The sequence below is a fragment of the Leptosomus discolor genome, chromosome 1 (assembly GCF_034619465.1).
Source record: "Leptosomus discolor isolate bLepDis1 chromosome 1, bLepDis1.hap2, whole genome shotgun sequence".
Taxonomy (NCBI): Eukaryota; Metazoa; Chordata; class Aves; order Leptosomiformes; family Leptosomidae; genus Leptosomus; species Leptosomus discolor.
In genome coordinates this window covers 19,596,863-19,614,131 of record NC_141391.1, presented here as the reverse complement: position 1 = coordinate 19,614,131, position 17,269 = coordinate 19,596,863, and the positions used below count along the sequence as shown (strand labels likewise).

The following is a 17,269-nucleotide window of genomic DNA, read 5'->3' as shown; positions in this document are numbered from 1 at the left end:
TCACATAGATCGGAGCGGACCTCCACAGGTCAAGTGCAACCTCCTGCTCAAAGCAAGTCCAGAGCTGGTTGCTCACAATCTCATCCAGTCAAATCTGAATATCTCCAAGGATGAGCATTCCAAAAACCTATTTGGAGGATTCACTGCCCTCACAGAAAAAAAATCACTTTTCCTTCTACCGAAATCAAGTTTCCTCTTCAAGTAGTGTCTGTTGCCTCTCATTCTTCCACTGTACACTTCTTAGAAGAGTCCAACTTTGTCCTCTCTATAGCCTCTCATTGGTTAACTAATCCCCCTTTAGCCTTCTCAAGGTTCAACAAACAAAGGTCTCCCAAGCCTGTCCTACTGTGTTCATGCACTCCAGCCCTGTAAACATCTTGGTAGCTCTCCACTGAGCTTGCATCAGTACTTCAATGCCTTTCATCCTGTGGAATCCAGAACTGGAAACAGTGCTCCAGATGCAGTTTCAGAAGTCCAGAATGATGGAGGAGGGTAGCAAAGTGAGAAATCACCTCCATTGACCTGCTGGCTGTACTTTTGCTAACATAGCAATAGGTTTCCCAGAGAGGCTGTGGAGTCCTAATCCTTGGAGATATACAAAGCTCAAATGGACACGGTCCTGAATCACCTGCTCCAGCTGATCCTGCTTGAGCAGGGAGATAGACAAGATGACCTCCAGAGGTGCCTTGCAACCTCAAGTATTCTGTGATACAACCCAGGATGCAGTTGGCCATTTTTGCTGCCCACTGCTAAATCCTGTTCAACTTCTTGTCCACCAGGACACCCGAGTCTTTTTCTCCAAAGCTGCTTTCTTGGCAGTTATCTTGCATTTCAGATGAAGTGGCTCCATCTGAAATACCACTCCCCGTGGTATTTCAATGGTAGGCAAAAGTGATTATAGACAAAAACTTGTACATTCAAACTAGTCTCAGTTTCAAATTTCCTTCAAAGATGGAATTAACTCAGAACCAATCCACAAGAGGAAGTATCAAGCACTTTCCTTCCATGCATCACTTCTGGCAAATCAAGTCTACAGTGTCCTATGAAAATACACGCAAGTTTAAGGACTTCAATTTCAAGCAAAATTTTAAGTAAAAACAATGCTACCAAATTAGTAAAGAAAATAAATTACTAAGTACAAACAATTACATTAATCCAGAGGCAAAATTTTCAGAGAATAATGGCCCAGTGACCTCTGACGGGAAGCCTGATGCAAAGTAGTCTGACTACACCTCTCCCTCACTACTCCATCTAGATTCTGCACTGAGATGACCTAATTTCAGCTAGATCCCATTGCATATTTGACCTCTTCCAAACCATAAAGTCTAAGGTAAATGCAGAGACCTCAATATTCTTCTGTTCTTATTATATTTTATTTTAAACTCACTCATTCTTTCATGACTTGTTTGTATACCTATTCGAGACTTAGTTCTAGAAATCGGGTCTGGTTCATGATAGGTATCTCATGATAGATAATGAAAAAAAAGACATATTATAAAACACTTGATGTAATTTGAAAATTCTTACAAGTTACTAGTTCTATGTACATTTCAAATCTTCATTCTGTCCACTAGGAGAGTGTCGAATTCAAACTGGCAACTACAAAAGTGGCTGTCAAGATGCAAGACAAAAACAGATGAATGGGATATATTCCAAAAATACAAGTATTGTTGCAACAGAATTCCAAATTTCTGGAAATAAGAGGAAATTCACTTGGAGGGTTTCTGAGGAATTTTTATTCTTGCCATTATCAGCAATGATCATTTTAGAAGGAATTTTGATCTTCCTTTACATCTTACCAAAAGGACGATGAAAGGTGAAGTCTAGAGCTCTCTTGCATACATCCTACTAAGAAAGATCAAGCCCCAAAATAAATATCAGACCAATACTGTCATTTCACGGGTTTTTAGAAGTAAGCCTCACTTCCGTTCTCAACTGAAACTAATGAAAGTCTCTGTTCTTGAACTTTCTGGCTGCAACAGTATTTCAATAAATCTATTAGTGTCTTGAATCTAGGCATCTAGGCTACAGGCTTTTATTCTTGACTGAAAAAAGCAGTATGATCTGCTTCACGTCCCTTCAGAAAGCTAGAGAGTAGGATGAAGAACATGCCTGCAGTGTAAAAGAGCATTCTTGCTACAACTTGTCCCGTGCAAGGGCCAGTCATTCCAGAACACCAGAATACCAGCCGATTGCTACGACACTATGTAGCAGGCCGAAGATTTGTTTCCAGCTGAAGGAAATGCTTTGCAGTTAAACTCATATGGTCCACGGTAAAACAGATCAGTACATACTTCTCAATCCAGGCAAACTTCTCTCTGGTAACCTTACAGAGTAACAGTTTCAGATTAGAAATAAGATACTGTGAAAGCTTCTAGAAAAGAATATTCTGGGGCAGAAACACAGTCAACCTGTGTTCAACTCGAAGGTAAAGGAGAAAGACGAAATTTTCTGTAAGTAGAAAAGCAGAGATATTCACTACTTGGAATACTATGGTAACAGAAATCCATTAATAAAGCAATCAAGAAAATAGCAGCTAAACTACTTCAGATTGATTGAAAGAAGAATGGTCCGGATGGATCCAGAAGCAACACGCACGTCTAAGAAAAGAACCAGATGTCAGCAGAATCTGTAACAGCAAAGAAAGAAGAAACCATATTATTTATTCAGTCTTTTTCAATACCTCACCCAAAACATCTCTCCCCCAAGAATAACAACTCTTCCCTGCTCCAACAAAAGAGATTAAGATTAGTAACAAACTCCTCAAAAGCAGTTGCCCAAAGTCTTAAGAGCAAAAGCGGAAGTAATTGTTTTTGTGGCCCTTGAAAACAAAGTTATTTGTGTTTACGTTCCATCAGTCGAACTCTGCAAACAGCCAAATCAATTGTTTGTCCAGTAACTTTTCCTTGGCACCTCCAACTGCCAGTGCTCCCTCTTTTTGCCAGTTTTGTTCGCACTCTCAAGACACTTGCCTTCACGCCTTCAAGAAAAGCAGAGCTGAAAACCTCTGCCTCAAAAAAAACAAGTTACTTGTACATTAACTGAATGTTTCAGCTGTTTGTTTTGCCTTTTCTCCCTCTTCCCCTCAACCCTGTCCACTTATTCCAGATACAGCAGTGCACGTATGTAGTTATATCCATCCTAACTCCAATACTTAGTCACATCACCTTCTTGCTTCCTCTTCCTAAGAATTTGCCGTGCTCCCACACAGATCACACCACGCAATTCTGACAGCTGCAAGTACTTTTCTTCAGAACTGCAAAGCTATTTTCAGATCTCTGACGTACCCATCTCACATCATCTTCTAAAATACAAACAAAATTGCATTCTGAGCACTTACTATGAACGATATTCAGGTGCCTAGGGAAGGTAACTATATAGTTTTTATTGAAGAGCAGCAAACTCTACATCAGAAGACAGACATTTGAAGCAGAAACCGCAAAATAAATGGTTCCAAAAAGCAGGAGAAAAAGTTAGAAGAAAAGGTAGAATAGGATAGCTTCTAGGACTTGATTTGCAGAGATGCAAGAAACTGGAGGCATAAATGCGAAGAGGCCTCAAAAAACCCCACATACCACTAAGCTGGAAGAGAAGTGATTATTTCTTGGTTGATAAAGATTTCTAACATTTAACCGTGGCAGATGGAGTAAAAAGCATCTAGCTATCTCAATTTGTAGAAGTGTACACAGTATCAGATGTCAGTATTATCAGAGATTATTTAATAACAAACTAAGCATTACCTGAAGCGAGACAGAAGTGGTTTACCATATGAAGAGACTCCATTATCAAACCACAGTTTGAATTGGCTGAAACCACAGAACTTCTCTTTAAAAGTGAACAGATTTTTTTTAAAAAAAAAAAAAACATTGAAAAGTCAGTATTTCTAATACTTCAACATAAAGGGGCTGTTCAACTTTCACCATTGCTGGTTTTGTCAACAGTATTTACTGTCAAAACAAACACTTGGAAACAAGAGTTTACAAAGCAGCAACAACAGCAGGAAGCAGCAGATTTTTTAGTTAATTGTACTATCAAAATTAAAAGGACAGATCTGTCTTATTAGCAAAAAAGCACAGAAAAAGACACTGCACGGGCCAAGACGAAGTTGAAAACCCTAGACGCTTCCACTGAAGTACTAGACATTCTATCAAGAGTTAAATCAAGTAGGTAACAATACATTTTGTGAGACTAAATACAAACTCTACATAAGGAAAGAACTGTAAGTTGCAGCACTGATACGCATACAGTGAAGGCTCCTAAACCCTTGCACACAGATAAAGGAAATGAAATGAGTTTTAAGAGTTTCATAAAAGACTTGTCAAGGAGCAGAATTCATAACAAGGAAGCACAACGGCCTAGGTTGGGTTTTTTCTATCGCTTGTAAGTGAACAGCTTAAAGAGATGGCATAGCCTGGTTAGTTAGTTTTGAAGGACACTCAGTAGGAAGTTTTCATTTAATCAAGGAAGTCAATCAAATGCACTTTTATTCAGTACTGAAAGAAAACTTGAACTAGATGTAGAGACACTGCAAGCATCCTCTGCAACTAGGAAAATACTTATTTGGCTTGCATTCACCCAGGATTCACTTCATTCCAGAGCTATTCAAAAGCCTATGAAGAAATAGCTAGAGCTCCTTCCCCCCTTTTCTGACAGCACACAAAGTCCATCACTTTTAAAAAGCACCCAAAGCAAGCAAACCCCATGTCATATTCTAACAAGAAGAGTTTTGGTTACGGACACAAAGCAAAAAAATTAAAAGGAACATTTTAAACTAGTAATGTGTTAAATGCTGTCATGGCAGAATCAAGAGCATTGTGGACTGATCAGGCCAGTAAGCAAAGCAGTTAAGGACTGTATTTTTAAAAGTAGACACAGACTCAGCTTTATCCTACTTGAATAGACGAAATTTAAAAGGTTGGTTGCACAAGCCAAGTCACAGAATTCACCTGTTCCTCAGAACAAGGCTGTCAAGCCTGAACCCAAATCCAGCAAACCAGGACACTAACATTGCAACTGCCTTGAAAAGGACGTAAACTACTTCTGCAGAGACAGAAAATATGCAATAGTGTCAGAAACCACAGCTTGTGGTGAATATGTCTTTGTGGCAGGCACATTTAGGGTCTGTTTCAATTTGTTGCACAGATACTAATTATTAAATTGATCACTGAAGTATTTTTTTAAACTGTTAAATTCACATTTTAATTATATGAAGTGCCTACTTGAAGAAATAAAATATTTCAGCATTTGCACAGTAACATAGACAATTTAGCCACCTCTGTCAGATATGATCTTACTCTCTTTCAGCTTTGCTTTGTTTAGTGTCATTCTTTAAGTCCCTCTTGCCCCTCTACATGTGAAGAGTTTGAACTTCTGTGTAACAGGTAAAGAATTTATGATCTAGTAGTAGTAGTCTTCAGGTTTCAAAAAAAAAACCCCACCCCACTTCCAATAAATGTCAAAACAAAACCCTTATCTAAATTGTCAGAGTGATTTCATTTTTGGAGGAAGGATTTTACTGTCGTCTTCTCTTTTCTGAAAAAGCTTGACTTGCACTTAGACATCTTCATGAATGGCTGTTGTGCCAGCAGGAAATTAACATGCTCTTGCATGTAACTACAGTGAGCATTAGTTAGGCTTTGTCTATTTTTTTTTATTCTTACACAATTTATTGATCTATTTATTTTTCATTGCTTTTTTAATATGAAAGAAACTTAAGCTCTGTAATTCACTTTTAGGTAAGAAAGAACAGCCATCACTTCTCATAAAAGCAAAACACAGGATGCAGTATTCAAGATGATCTGTCTCAGTTTTAAAGCACGTTCTGAAACTGGTACATAGAAAGCTAAGTGCATTCATCACCTTGGAAGGTGACTTAAGACAATTCAGAAAAACCTACTCCCCATCCCAGGAATCACACTGTTTCTTACTCCCACCAACAGTCTAAAGGAGAGGAAAGAAACCCTTCATAGTCGATGGATAATTTGCACTCAGTGGCCATTCCAACAGCCACAATAATTTTTATTACCCACAATTCTAATTTTTCATTCCAGGAAGAAAACATGTCCATGATAAGTTACTGAAAAGTAATTGTTCAAATCAGTGTAATATTTATTTAAAAAAAGGGATTAAGTATATAGATAGGTACAAGTAATAAGAATCAGTTTTCATTTATTACTACTACAAATGTATAGCATATTGATAGGTGTACGACATTTACAATATGAACTGCTTAATACAAAGCTCATACCAGTAAGACCTATGTATTTTACAACTGTTTGTAAGAAAACATTTGCTAAAACTGTTAAGTGACACACAATCAGTTGTACAACACAATCCTGTAATCAAATGACACATCAACTTTTCCTGTATTATTGATTTAATTAAGTTTATTTCAGTATGTAATAGTGACTCTCCCATATTCTCTCCTTCACCAGTTCTCCTTTAAAAGCAAAATCTAATAAAAAATTTTCAAGAAAACATTCTTACGACTGAACTAAGTAGCCTACAATTTACCAATTGTGGCCCAATGACTTGTCGGTGAGATTTTTCCAAAGTCTAAATTCCCTTTTTTAAAAATAGAATTCCTTGAAAACATTCAGTTCAAAAAAAAACCTTAATGCAAATGGCAGTTCAAATCTAAATAAACTGAGCTAGACAACTAAACATTCTCAAATAATTATGTCCTGAGCGACTTTGACACCAACAACATACACTAAAACGCTCCTAATTTTATAGTTTGAGTTTCTCTTAGTATCAAAAATACCCCAAAAACCCCCACACTCCAAGAACATTCAAAACCTACCAGTTAAGCATTACACTTAATCACCACTCCAAACCAGATGCACATAGGCACTCGAATTAAGCTTCTCACAGCCTATTACAGTTCCTCAGCACCAAATATTTCCACAAAAGAATTAAGAACTTGCTTGAATAAAAATCTGCTGTCAGAACTGAATGCACCAAAACAATGTGTCTCAATTTTAAAGGTTCTCTTAAGGATCCTCACAATAATGCACAATACCCAACACTACTTGTGAAGATTCCTGGTACTGCAACTGCTCCTCCTCCCCAAATCACACTAGAACATACAACTTGCTACTCATATCCTTCCCATTCTCAAATACATATCTAAACACAAAATACAACAATATCTGAACAAATAAGAGTACAGTCTGTAATGAGAGAAGTACAGCTTTATCATTTGACCTCTCAAAATTCCACGTTCATTTCATAATTCCATATGCAGTGCATGTTATACTGGTTGTGTGGGAATGTCTCAAGTTCAAAGTTAATCTCATGCCTTTTTGTTTCTTCGAGAGACAGTATTCAACGTTTCTTCAAGTCTTTCCATGGCTTCTGGGCATGCCTATGTTTTTAGTATCTTGGAAACCTATCCTGTCCCTTTTGGTATAGCTGTGACAAAAGAATAACGCTTATGTTACGTTTTCAGTTACGCTGTTTACATATGCACGTTTCCAGATTTGCTGTTTGCACATTGCATATACACTGAGAACAGCCATCCCCAAAAGCATCAAAACTGAATGTCTAAAGAGAAATTACAAACATATATGATGCAACATTAAAGAACTTAAAAAACATTCAGCACTGCAATCCCTCTTCTCTTGGATCACTGGTTTCTTAAAACTGGAAAGAGATGAAGAATGAACCCAAAGCAGTGTGCAGCACTGCGGCCACTCACGTATTCAAGTGTGAACTTCAAAATCAGATAAAGAAATTTCTGCTAGGAAAATAGTACTTTCATAGTTCATAACACTATCCCTACAAATTCAGAGCAGAATGTACCAAACAAAAAACCCAACAAAAAAAAAATCCCCAAATTGCATACCCTCCCCCTAAACATTTATTATTTCAGAGCTATCCTATTATACCATAAATACAGTGATTTATGAAATTATGAGATTATGAAAAAGTGAAAAAACATTTAAACCTTGCATCCAGCATTAGCAACAGTTCAGGGCTAAGCTGGCTCTGTAATATGTAAAAGACACCAACATCAGACTTACTGATTTGGAGTTATTTTTAACCATAACAATTATTACTACCTTAACCAGCTTAAGAATAAATAAAACCAAATCAAGTAAAGAAAATGAAAGCACAAAATTTAACACATGAAAGAATGAAATTAACAATAAATTTTAAAATCCTGTGCTGTACAGTGAAGGAGATTACACATACTACAGGTACGCAGCCAACGTGTTATCAGTTAAGCGCATTCTCAGAGCCATGTCCAATCTGTACGCTCTACACATTTGTGAATGTTTCAACTGCATACAAGCGAGCTTCTATATCTAAAAAAGAACATCACTTAAGGACCAGTAAGCTTGTGTGTCAGGTTTGCTATTAATATACTCATGATACACCCATTAGAAAGAAATAGCAATTATTAACAGAAAGTTTAATTTAAATTATATTTTCATTAATAACAAAAAGGTATTGCTATTAAAGCAGCATCAAAAAAAGCCAGTAGCAAAAGGTCCATTCCAGCTAGTTTGCCTTTAATGACATTTAATTTCATTTTTAGAAGGCTTTGTTACTTAAGACTTCTAATGAGAAGTAAAACCAAGTTATGAATAACAGGATAAAATTAAGGATTATTAATGTTTATTTAATTTTACTTTATAGGCAAAGAAGTAATTACCTGCTTGTATTCACCAACGCAGTTCTGACAGCAGAATCTTTTCTGCTGACCATCAATAGTAAGAATATTGTTTCCAGCTCCTTTACTGGGCAAATACTCCCCACAATGCTCACAGCAATTCATTATTAAACCATTTGCCATCCTGTATTTATTGAAGCAATGGTCACTGCACAGCTTATGAGTCATATTTTTAAAGCTAACTTCATGACGAATCTAAAAAATAAAAATTAAAAAAGTATTCTATCACCACACAAGCACAAAGTTGCCAGAAACTACTTATCAAGCCAGAAGTCTTACATTCAAGTACAATAATGAAAACCAGATTATTACTAGTTCACTATTTAAGAACAGAGACGCTTGAAACGACCATGAAACATAGAAACAAACTGGTGTTTCTGTTGTCTCCAAAGGTCTAGAAAAAAAAAATCTTGGGCCCATTTGTTCTTGTAGCCTAGAAGCAAAGACCTCAAGGAAGGATGTAATAATTGCATATTAGAGCAGAATGCCAATTTATGCAATTTTTAAAACACTCAATTTGCAGGCTAACATAGCACATAAAGACTGGCCAAACACATACGTTGTGTAAAGTAGTAGCCTGAACTGTGGCGAGGCCAGTAATGTCATCAAGAGTAAAATTAACACATTCATGAGAATGTAAAGTTATGTATATTCTACGTATCTCTAAAAACATTTGCATAATCTTTCAAAAGATATCAGTAAATCTTGACTTTTTTTCGGAGATCTGGGTTAGAATTACGAGATTCTATGCCTAATAAAATTGTTGACAGTAGCTACAAGATAGCAGCAAAAGGCACTTCAAATTTCTGAAACAAAAATCAAATATTAACCTCTCTGAATTCCTTCTTCCTGAACATTCTTCCTAATGTTCTTCATGAACATTAAGCCTGCATATCTTAGTATCTCACTGCATATGAAAATACTGAATCAGACTTTAAATTTTCTTATTTTCAGTTCTCTTATTTCAGAATGGAAGTTACTGTCATTATTGAGAAAGGTAAGAGAAAAAAAACCAGTCAACCAGACCTCAGTTAGTTTACCACAGATAGTGCATCTTGATTTATTCAAAACTCCTTTTGAGGGATTCTGTTTATCTTCATAGAAGGATAAACATGATGTACTGCAAAACTCCTGGAAAGACTCACTTGAATCAACTTGAGCAACAATGGTACCTTTCATTGTTGTTATATCTCTGAAAGACAAAAAAAAAAAACCCTCTAGTGTGCTTGTGCGTAAATACATATATGTATTTAAACAAGAACACTCTACATCTTACTAGATTCATTCTTCCTTTTAATACTTAGATTTCAAACTGGTTTTGTGCGTGTACAGTTGTCAGTCATGTCAAACACTGTTTAATAATATTTTTTACAACAACTATAAGTACTGCAAATGCAAAGTCTTTCCTGTGTAAAAACCTTTTTTGTTTGTTTGTATTTGGGTTATTTTTTTCCCCATCACATTATTCTAGAAATAAGTGACATTAATGCACCATTAGGTACCATTTGTGGCAAACAATCTTAAAAAACGAACACAGCAAATTTGAACTAGCCTTTTTTCAACTTTACACAAAAGCATAAGTTCCATACAAAAAATCCAGATTTATAGTAAAAGGCAAGAAGTGGTCTTTATTTGTATATAACTCCTCCATTTCCAGTATTAATCTGAGGACAGGATGCAAGAAAGAAAAGGTTGTTTTCTCATAAAAACAACCAAAAAGCTTAAAACTCTACCACAAACTTGCCTAGAAGTTTTAACTCTTTAAAATTGTAAATGATAATTCCATCATTAACGTTTCAAAGCACCTGAGCAGTTCATGCAGTTGCCTATGAAACTTCACCCATTTAATGCATTAAACCAGGCAAAAGAAACCATCAATACAGTTAAGCTGAAACAGAACAAACTTTCTCCTAACCAAACTGACTTACATTGTTTCTCACTGAAGTTAATTCTAGACTTCCTTGACCTTCAGTTGTATGCTGTACACACAGCAAACTTAAAGTCACTTACACCGTGCTTGACAGTGCACCTTTGTAATCAGGTCTCCTAAACTTCTAAGGTCATTTCTAAGGTAGTTTCACTCTTGATCCCAAACTACCACATATCATAAATCAGAAGCAGTAAGAAGAAATAAAAGCCTCTCCCTTTGCCTTCTAAGTGTAAAACCTATTATTGACATCACAACGGATCACCAGCTGGAAAAGATATGCCCCAGACACTCACACTTAGGAGCCCTAAAACTAGGATGAGTGGAAAACATTGGAAAAAAGATGCAGGCTTCCCTAGACAGATTCCCTCAAAAGCAAGCTTGTACTGCCCATGGATATTAACACTTGCAAGCCTGCTTTCTTCCATCCAAGGAAAGTCAGCAGATGTGGCTTACCCTTTGGCAAGTCAGTAAGGCTTGTGGTGGGGAGTGTTATCACTTCTGTTCTGCAAAACAAAGCCAGAGCTCCTGCCCTGAGGAGCTTAAGTTTCTGGCTGGATTCCACCAGGACTTATAAACACTATTAATTTGTATCAAAGCACATATTAACTTGTACCAAAGGAGACAAGTTCAAACTCAAAGACAGTAACACAAGTCAATAGAAATTATAAACACTATGCAGAATGCCAGATATTTCCTGTACTTCCCTTCTTATAAACAATTCCTACGCTATTTATGTAGTTATGAAGGTTCAGAAGAGTACTAGAAAAGCGGTTTACCATAAAACACAAAAAAGTCTGACTTTTCAATGGGGTTATAAATTTTTTTTAAAAAAGTTATTGTAGGTTTCACTTTTTCCAATTAAAGTAATCTACATATGTGAAGATAAATCTGAGCACTACCTCTGAAAGTCTGACCTAAGAAGTATCAACTACCATCATCCATCCAACCTACATTCAAGATTGCCTGGATTTTGCTAGAGTTCCCTTATCCTTTCAATGAACGGCAATCTAATAATGTCATGTCTGCTTTAGTAGGAAAAGAACACAGAAGCAAGTACAGAGCAAAGAGAACCTGGTTTACTACCACCAGGTAGCAAAAATTTGGCAAGAAAGCAAAAAAAAGGCATTTTTTTGGGTAACATTTGGCTTCACGATGAAGCCATGCTAAAGAGGAACGATTTCATGCATATACTGCCTTCTATTTAACCATGATTGAGTAAGCAACTGCATACCAGTGGAAGAGTAAAAACCAACATCATCTCAAAAATTGCCAAAGGTGACTTCACAGAGGTTCTCTAGAAATCAGAAACACTAAACAAACTATTTTAAGTAACCCCAAAAGCTAAAAATAAGGTATTTTCCCCATCGTTCAAAAATATAGCCTTTTCATTTACAGCAACTTTGTATTTAGCCTCTTGCAACACACCAGTAAGCATCTCCAAAGTTGCAAGAGAACACAGGTTTAGCCACGAGTCAAGATTTCAGTCAAAAATAAGATTAGTCTAATCTTCATCTTTATATATAATCCAGCTAGCTGAATATGGTAATCACCATATTATTTTTTAAAAAGTGTATAAACACATACCGGACAACAGAAAGAGTACAGAGTGCTTTTAACTAGCTCCCTAGTTACTTCTCACTAGAAGAGGTGAGGATTGAGAGAATTTGAACTTTTACATGTATTTAAAAAACACTAAAATATGTTACATCTGCTAGGTTTTCAGTGTACCAAGGTATGAATACACACGATATTAATACTTTCTACAGTTTATTTTTACTGAGTCTCAAGGGCAGCGGGGGGGCAAAGAAAGATACTCACATCAGTAGCTTACATCTGAATACAAGCCATTAATCCACCACACTGCATACTGAAGTAAAAATTTTTTCACTAGTTTATATCTGCCATTGAGCAAAGACCACCCGCTTCAAAACATGCATTAACAAAGGCAGTCTCTACTGCAAACCTTCTTGAGTTCAGCAAGAATTAGTATCATTTAACCAGTGTCACTGCAGGGATTGAGACTTTACTGAAAAAATACGAGAAAGTGCAAGTATCTCACTAATCGGTACACTGAAAGAAAAAGATAGTACAGCTGTTTTGTACACCTAACGCTAAAATAGTACAATTATGGAAGGGTTCTCTTTGGCAATTCTAAGTTTGGGAAATAATGAAAAACTGCAAGTCAAATCTAGCCAATAATTTAGAATAAGCCACTTCTAGGTATGCTTGTCACTCCCTCTCTACTGCCCACTTAAGGTATCTTCAGCTTCAAAAGTTGCCATACTTGTTCCTAACTATGGTGGAAGTCCAAGACTTCTCCTCTCCCTGTGCTGCCAACAATGGAAGAGCTCCCAAATTTCCTCCTGCTTCTTGCAAGAACCAGTTTCTCCTTCTTTTAAAGCCTCTTGATTTTGTATCTTCATCTATTAAAATGAGTGCTTTCTAAACAACTCAAGGTGCACTTTTTTTCATAAAGAACTCAGATATAAAGATTATAATATAACCTGTGACAAGATATAAGTTGGACACTTTGTCTTTAAAAAAAAACAGTAATTTTTCGTGTATTGCCCTTTATAGAAACAATCTGCCGTACTGTAAATTCAAAGGCTGGTAGACTTTTTATTTTGCTGTATCAGACACAGTGAAATTCAGTATTTCCAAACAACATTAAAGTGACACTACATAAAGTACTTGTAAAGTCAGATTTTTGTATCATTAATGGAACAATTCTCACACATGCATTAGAATCTCAAGTATTACTGGATTTAGCTGCTAATATGAAACAAAATTTAAAAAATCCCTTACTTTCTGCACATAACACAAAGTTTCTTTGGAGTGGGTTTGTGTGAGAATGCTGAGAGGCAGGTAGTAGAACAAAAAAGGTGAGCTGATCCTTTTCGCTGATATGCAGTCTGTCCCTTTTGTAAAGGCTTTTTGCAGTTTGCACATGTGACTTTAACCTGTTTAGAAGGCTGCTGCTGGGCAGAAGGCTGGAAAATCTGTTTAGGAAGTGATGCTACAGGTGACAAGGAATCCACACCTGGTTGCTTCTGATTCCTAGGGAAGGAAGCTGACTGGGATATCCAAGAATCTTCAAGACAAAAAAAATCAAACCAACAAACATAAAATAAAGTGAACAGACATGTAAAATACATATAATAATATTCACAGATACACGATCATAAAATCTTTTTTTGTTGGAACTGACAATTAACAGAAGAAAAACAGTACTTTAGAAATTCATGTTTAAAGTGAAATGCTGTTTGATGGTACCAGTCTCCATTGTTACAGAGCTTCAGAACATGAACAAATTTCAGGATGCCCCCATCCTACATCTAGAGTGACAAATTTTGCAGACCTCGGTTCACTTGTGCTGGGTTTCCAAAACGGCAATTTTATCTTCATGCAAACAAAACTGCAATTACCAACTGCAATTAAGGAAAAAAAAAAAATCTGCAAATTTATAAGAACGTGAAATCTCAGATTTTTATTACTTATTTTGTTCTAAAGCTTTAATAAGCATCATGTGTCTGGACCCAGTGATAAACCCTAGAACAGGGGTTTCCCATAAGTAGTTTCCCAGTCCAGGCTGCAGCCAGAGAACTATACTGCAGTTCAAGCGAGCACAGTGGCTCCACATCTGGGATCTACATCTATGTCATTGTTTCCTGTAGCAGTTACTGTTTTTCTTAATAACCTTTTCAATGCAATGAATACCACTTGTGCAAACTGTCAAAGTCATGAAAGTTCCAAGTCTTCCTCAGTAGAAATCAATGAACCTAGAAAACAGTATTTCATTAAGTTCTGGCAGTACACAAATCCATGTCCCTGTGTTCCAGCTCCACTAGTCTTCCATCTGTATTTTGGATAATGACTACTACGGAACTAAGCCATCTTTGCCCAATCTTTTGTTAACACAACATGCTACAGAGTAACTTGCACGATAAGAACTTATGTAAAACTTTTTCTCCAACAGAAATACATCAAGTTCGATCACATGCTTCTGTTAAATTACATGCTTGGTATCTTGGTTCAGAGCACAACATACAGCTCTGGGGGGAGGAAAAATCCCCAATAAAATGTAATTTCTAAGCTTTTCTCTGGAATTTAAGCTTTCATTTTAAATTATTATCACCAGAATTTAGGAATTCTGAAGAATGCCAAGAATGACAGATTACTTAAGCATGAATTAGAACCTGAATAGAAACTTCTTTCCATTATAAAAATATTTACACACGTTTTCAATAGTATGCGTCAGCTATCCCAAATACAGTCACCGCACTTGGGACTTACCTTTCAAGCTCTTCATTCCCAGCATCTAGTACAGTACTTCACTCTTACTGAATAGTAAACACCTGCATAAATATTACTGTACTAGATAGTACTTGTGCTACTACCTTTACATAAAGTATAAACATAGCATTTACTATAAGTGAATAAAAACACTAAAGCCTCAAATGTCTTACTGCAGCAACTCAAATGTATTCCTGGAGTGTTATTACAAGTAGTATTAACAACCAAATATAAGAAAGATTATTTTTAAATTCTGTAACTTCAGATAACAAAAACCTTAACTAATAGACTTCAGCAACCGCCCACACCTTTTTCTTAAGGGACATTAGCTTGGTCCATAATCATTCATTAAACAGAAGGCACGCTTTCCTCATACTATTTTCTAAAGTCCTCCCTTTCCCCAAGAGGGTTTTATTAATAACATATTCTGCTGCAGAGTTTTAAGATCAATTTTAGGGACAAAGTTCCAAGAACCCTTGTTACAGCAACAGTGTACATTCCTCAGCAAGAAGATGATCATTTTCTGGTGTGAGTTTGTGGCTGTCAAGGATGTCCTATTTCTCAGACATCTAAGACAAGTTGGTAATTTAGCCATCGTAATGCTCGAGGGTAAACAGAAGAGCTGGAACAGAGAGGTGAGACGAAGCAGGAAAGGAAGAAGAACAACACTCATTAAAGAGGTTTCCCTTTGAAGGAATAAGTATCTTAGTGACAAACTACGATACCACAGTGCTTGAAGTTAAAATTCACTTGAGTGCCCCCTTCAAACTCTTCTATACTATTAAGTCTAATACCTCAGATATATTTATATCCTGGTAGCACCTTAATACCTCAAAATATTTTGAGATCCTCCTCTTTTCTCATAGGTTTCAAGTGGGAACATACTGTGTGTCTCTTATCAGGAATACATAGCAAGTGCAGTAAAAGTTATTTGTGCCTGTAATTCCAGTAGCGCTCAACCGCCATTCATGAAAACTTGTGTTTGCTAAGCTCATTTGGGTTCAAAACTTTTACCACAACTTCCTAGCACCTCATTACGACTACTTCAATACTTCCTTAGTATCTTAAAGCTTCAGGCAGCCTGCCTTAATTTACATTTTATTGCATTTCTCTTTCCACAAACATACCACAAGAACATTTAAAGATCAACTTGCCGCCTTTTTTTTTTTTTTTTTTAAACTTTCACCTCTTCCACATCACACCTTCATTGACATTAATTTTTATATTATCACTTTTTTCACATCTCACCTTTTAACCACTACCTCCTCCACTTTATATTCTTTACAAAGGATCTGTAAAATCTCTTTTTCATGTCCTTGAACTGAGCAGGTGTATCACACTTACTCAGTTGATTCCTGATGAGCTTCCATGCCTCACTGTCCTTACGTCTTCATCCTTCAGGCTCCTATCTGCAACTCTTTAATGGCCAAGTTTTTGAAATGGTACAGTTTCATGTTCAATTTCTTCTTACTATAATGGCTGTTAAGGGTCTTTCCACTCTTTCTCACTCATTCCTGTTCTAAAGCACTATAAAAATACTCCTTACTTCCATTTGCACCAACACCTTTACTTGTGGAGCCATCTTGCAAAAATGGCTCAATGAAGTCTTGTCTGTTTAAAAAAGCTGGAAAAAACTGTATCAGCACAACCTGGGGCTGAGGTAGGGAGTAAGACAGTAATAAAGTTTTACAGAGGTATGCAGCTCTTGAAACATACTCAGTTACATCTACATTAACAACCTGGTTCAGATCAGGGCAATTCTGAACTGCATCCTCAATTTACTAGGTGGTGTTCTGGCTTTAGAGCAGTTTTGATGCATGTAAATTAGATTCCATTCAGAGAAACAAAACCTAAGTTTCAGTCCAAATGCACCTGAAACTCACCTACATGGACTTCCATCCATCTACCTGGACTTCTCCAAGATCTTTGTATGGTTCCCCACAACATTCTTGCTGCCAAATTGGAGACATATGGATCTGATGGATAAGGAATTGGCTGGATGGTTGTGTCTAAAGAGTTACTGTAAACAGCTCAACGTTCATGTAGAAACCAGTAACGAGCTGTTTCCTTCAAGGGTCCATATGGGGGCTGATACTATTTAATACCTTCATCAATGACAGACAGTGGGATTAAGCACACCCTCAGCAAGTTTACAGATAACATCAAGCTGAGTGGTGCAGTTAAGCTAGACGCCATCCAGAGGGACCTTGATAGGCTTGAAGAATGAACCTCATGAAGCTTTACAAGGCCAAATGCAATGTCTTTCACCTGGGTCAGGACTATACTCAGTACCAAACTGAGGGATGAATGGATTGAGAGCAGCCCTTCTGAGAAGGACTTGGGGATATTGGTAGATGGAAAATTGGACA

The 17,269-nt window shown here is 36.7% G+C and overlaps 1 protein-coding gene across 1 annotated transcript in view; it reads right to left on the bottom strand.

Moving 5' to 3' along the window:
• The window catches only part of ZMYM2 (zinc finger MYM-type containing 2), a 71,603-nt gene that overhangs the window by 45,850 nt on the left and 8,484 nt on the right, over positions 1-17,269 (bottom strand). Inside the window, exons 3-5 of the mRNA XM_086481803.1 lie at positions 13,413-13,698; positions 9,704-9,869; positions 8,660-8,872 (exon numbers count right to left, since the gene is read on the bottom strand). Of these exons, the coding sequence (XP_086337929.1) occupies positions 8,660-8,872; positions 9,704-9,869; positions 13,413-13,698 (665 nt within the window). The remainder of the gene's footprint in view (positions 1-8,659; positions 8,873-9,703; positions 9,870-13,412; positions 13,699-17,269) is intronic.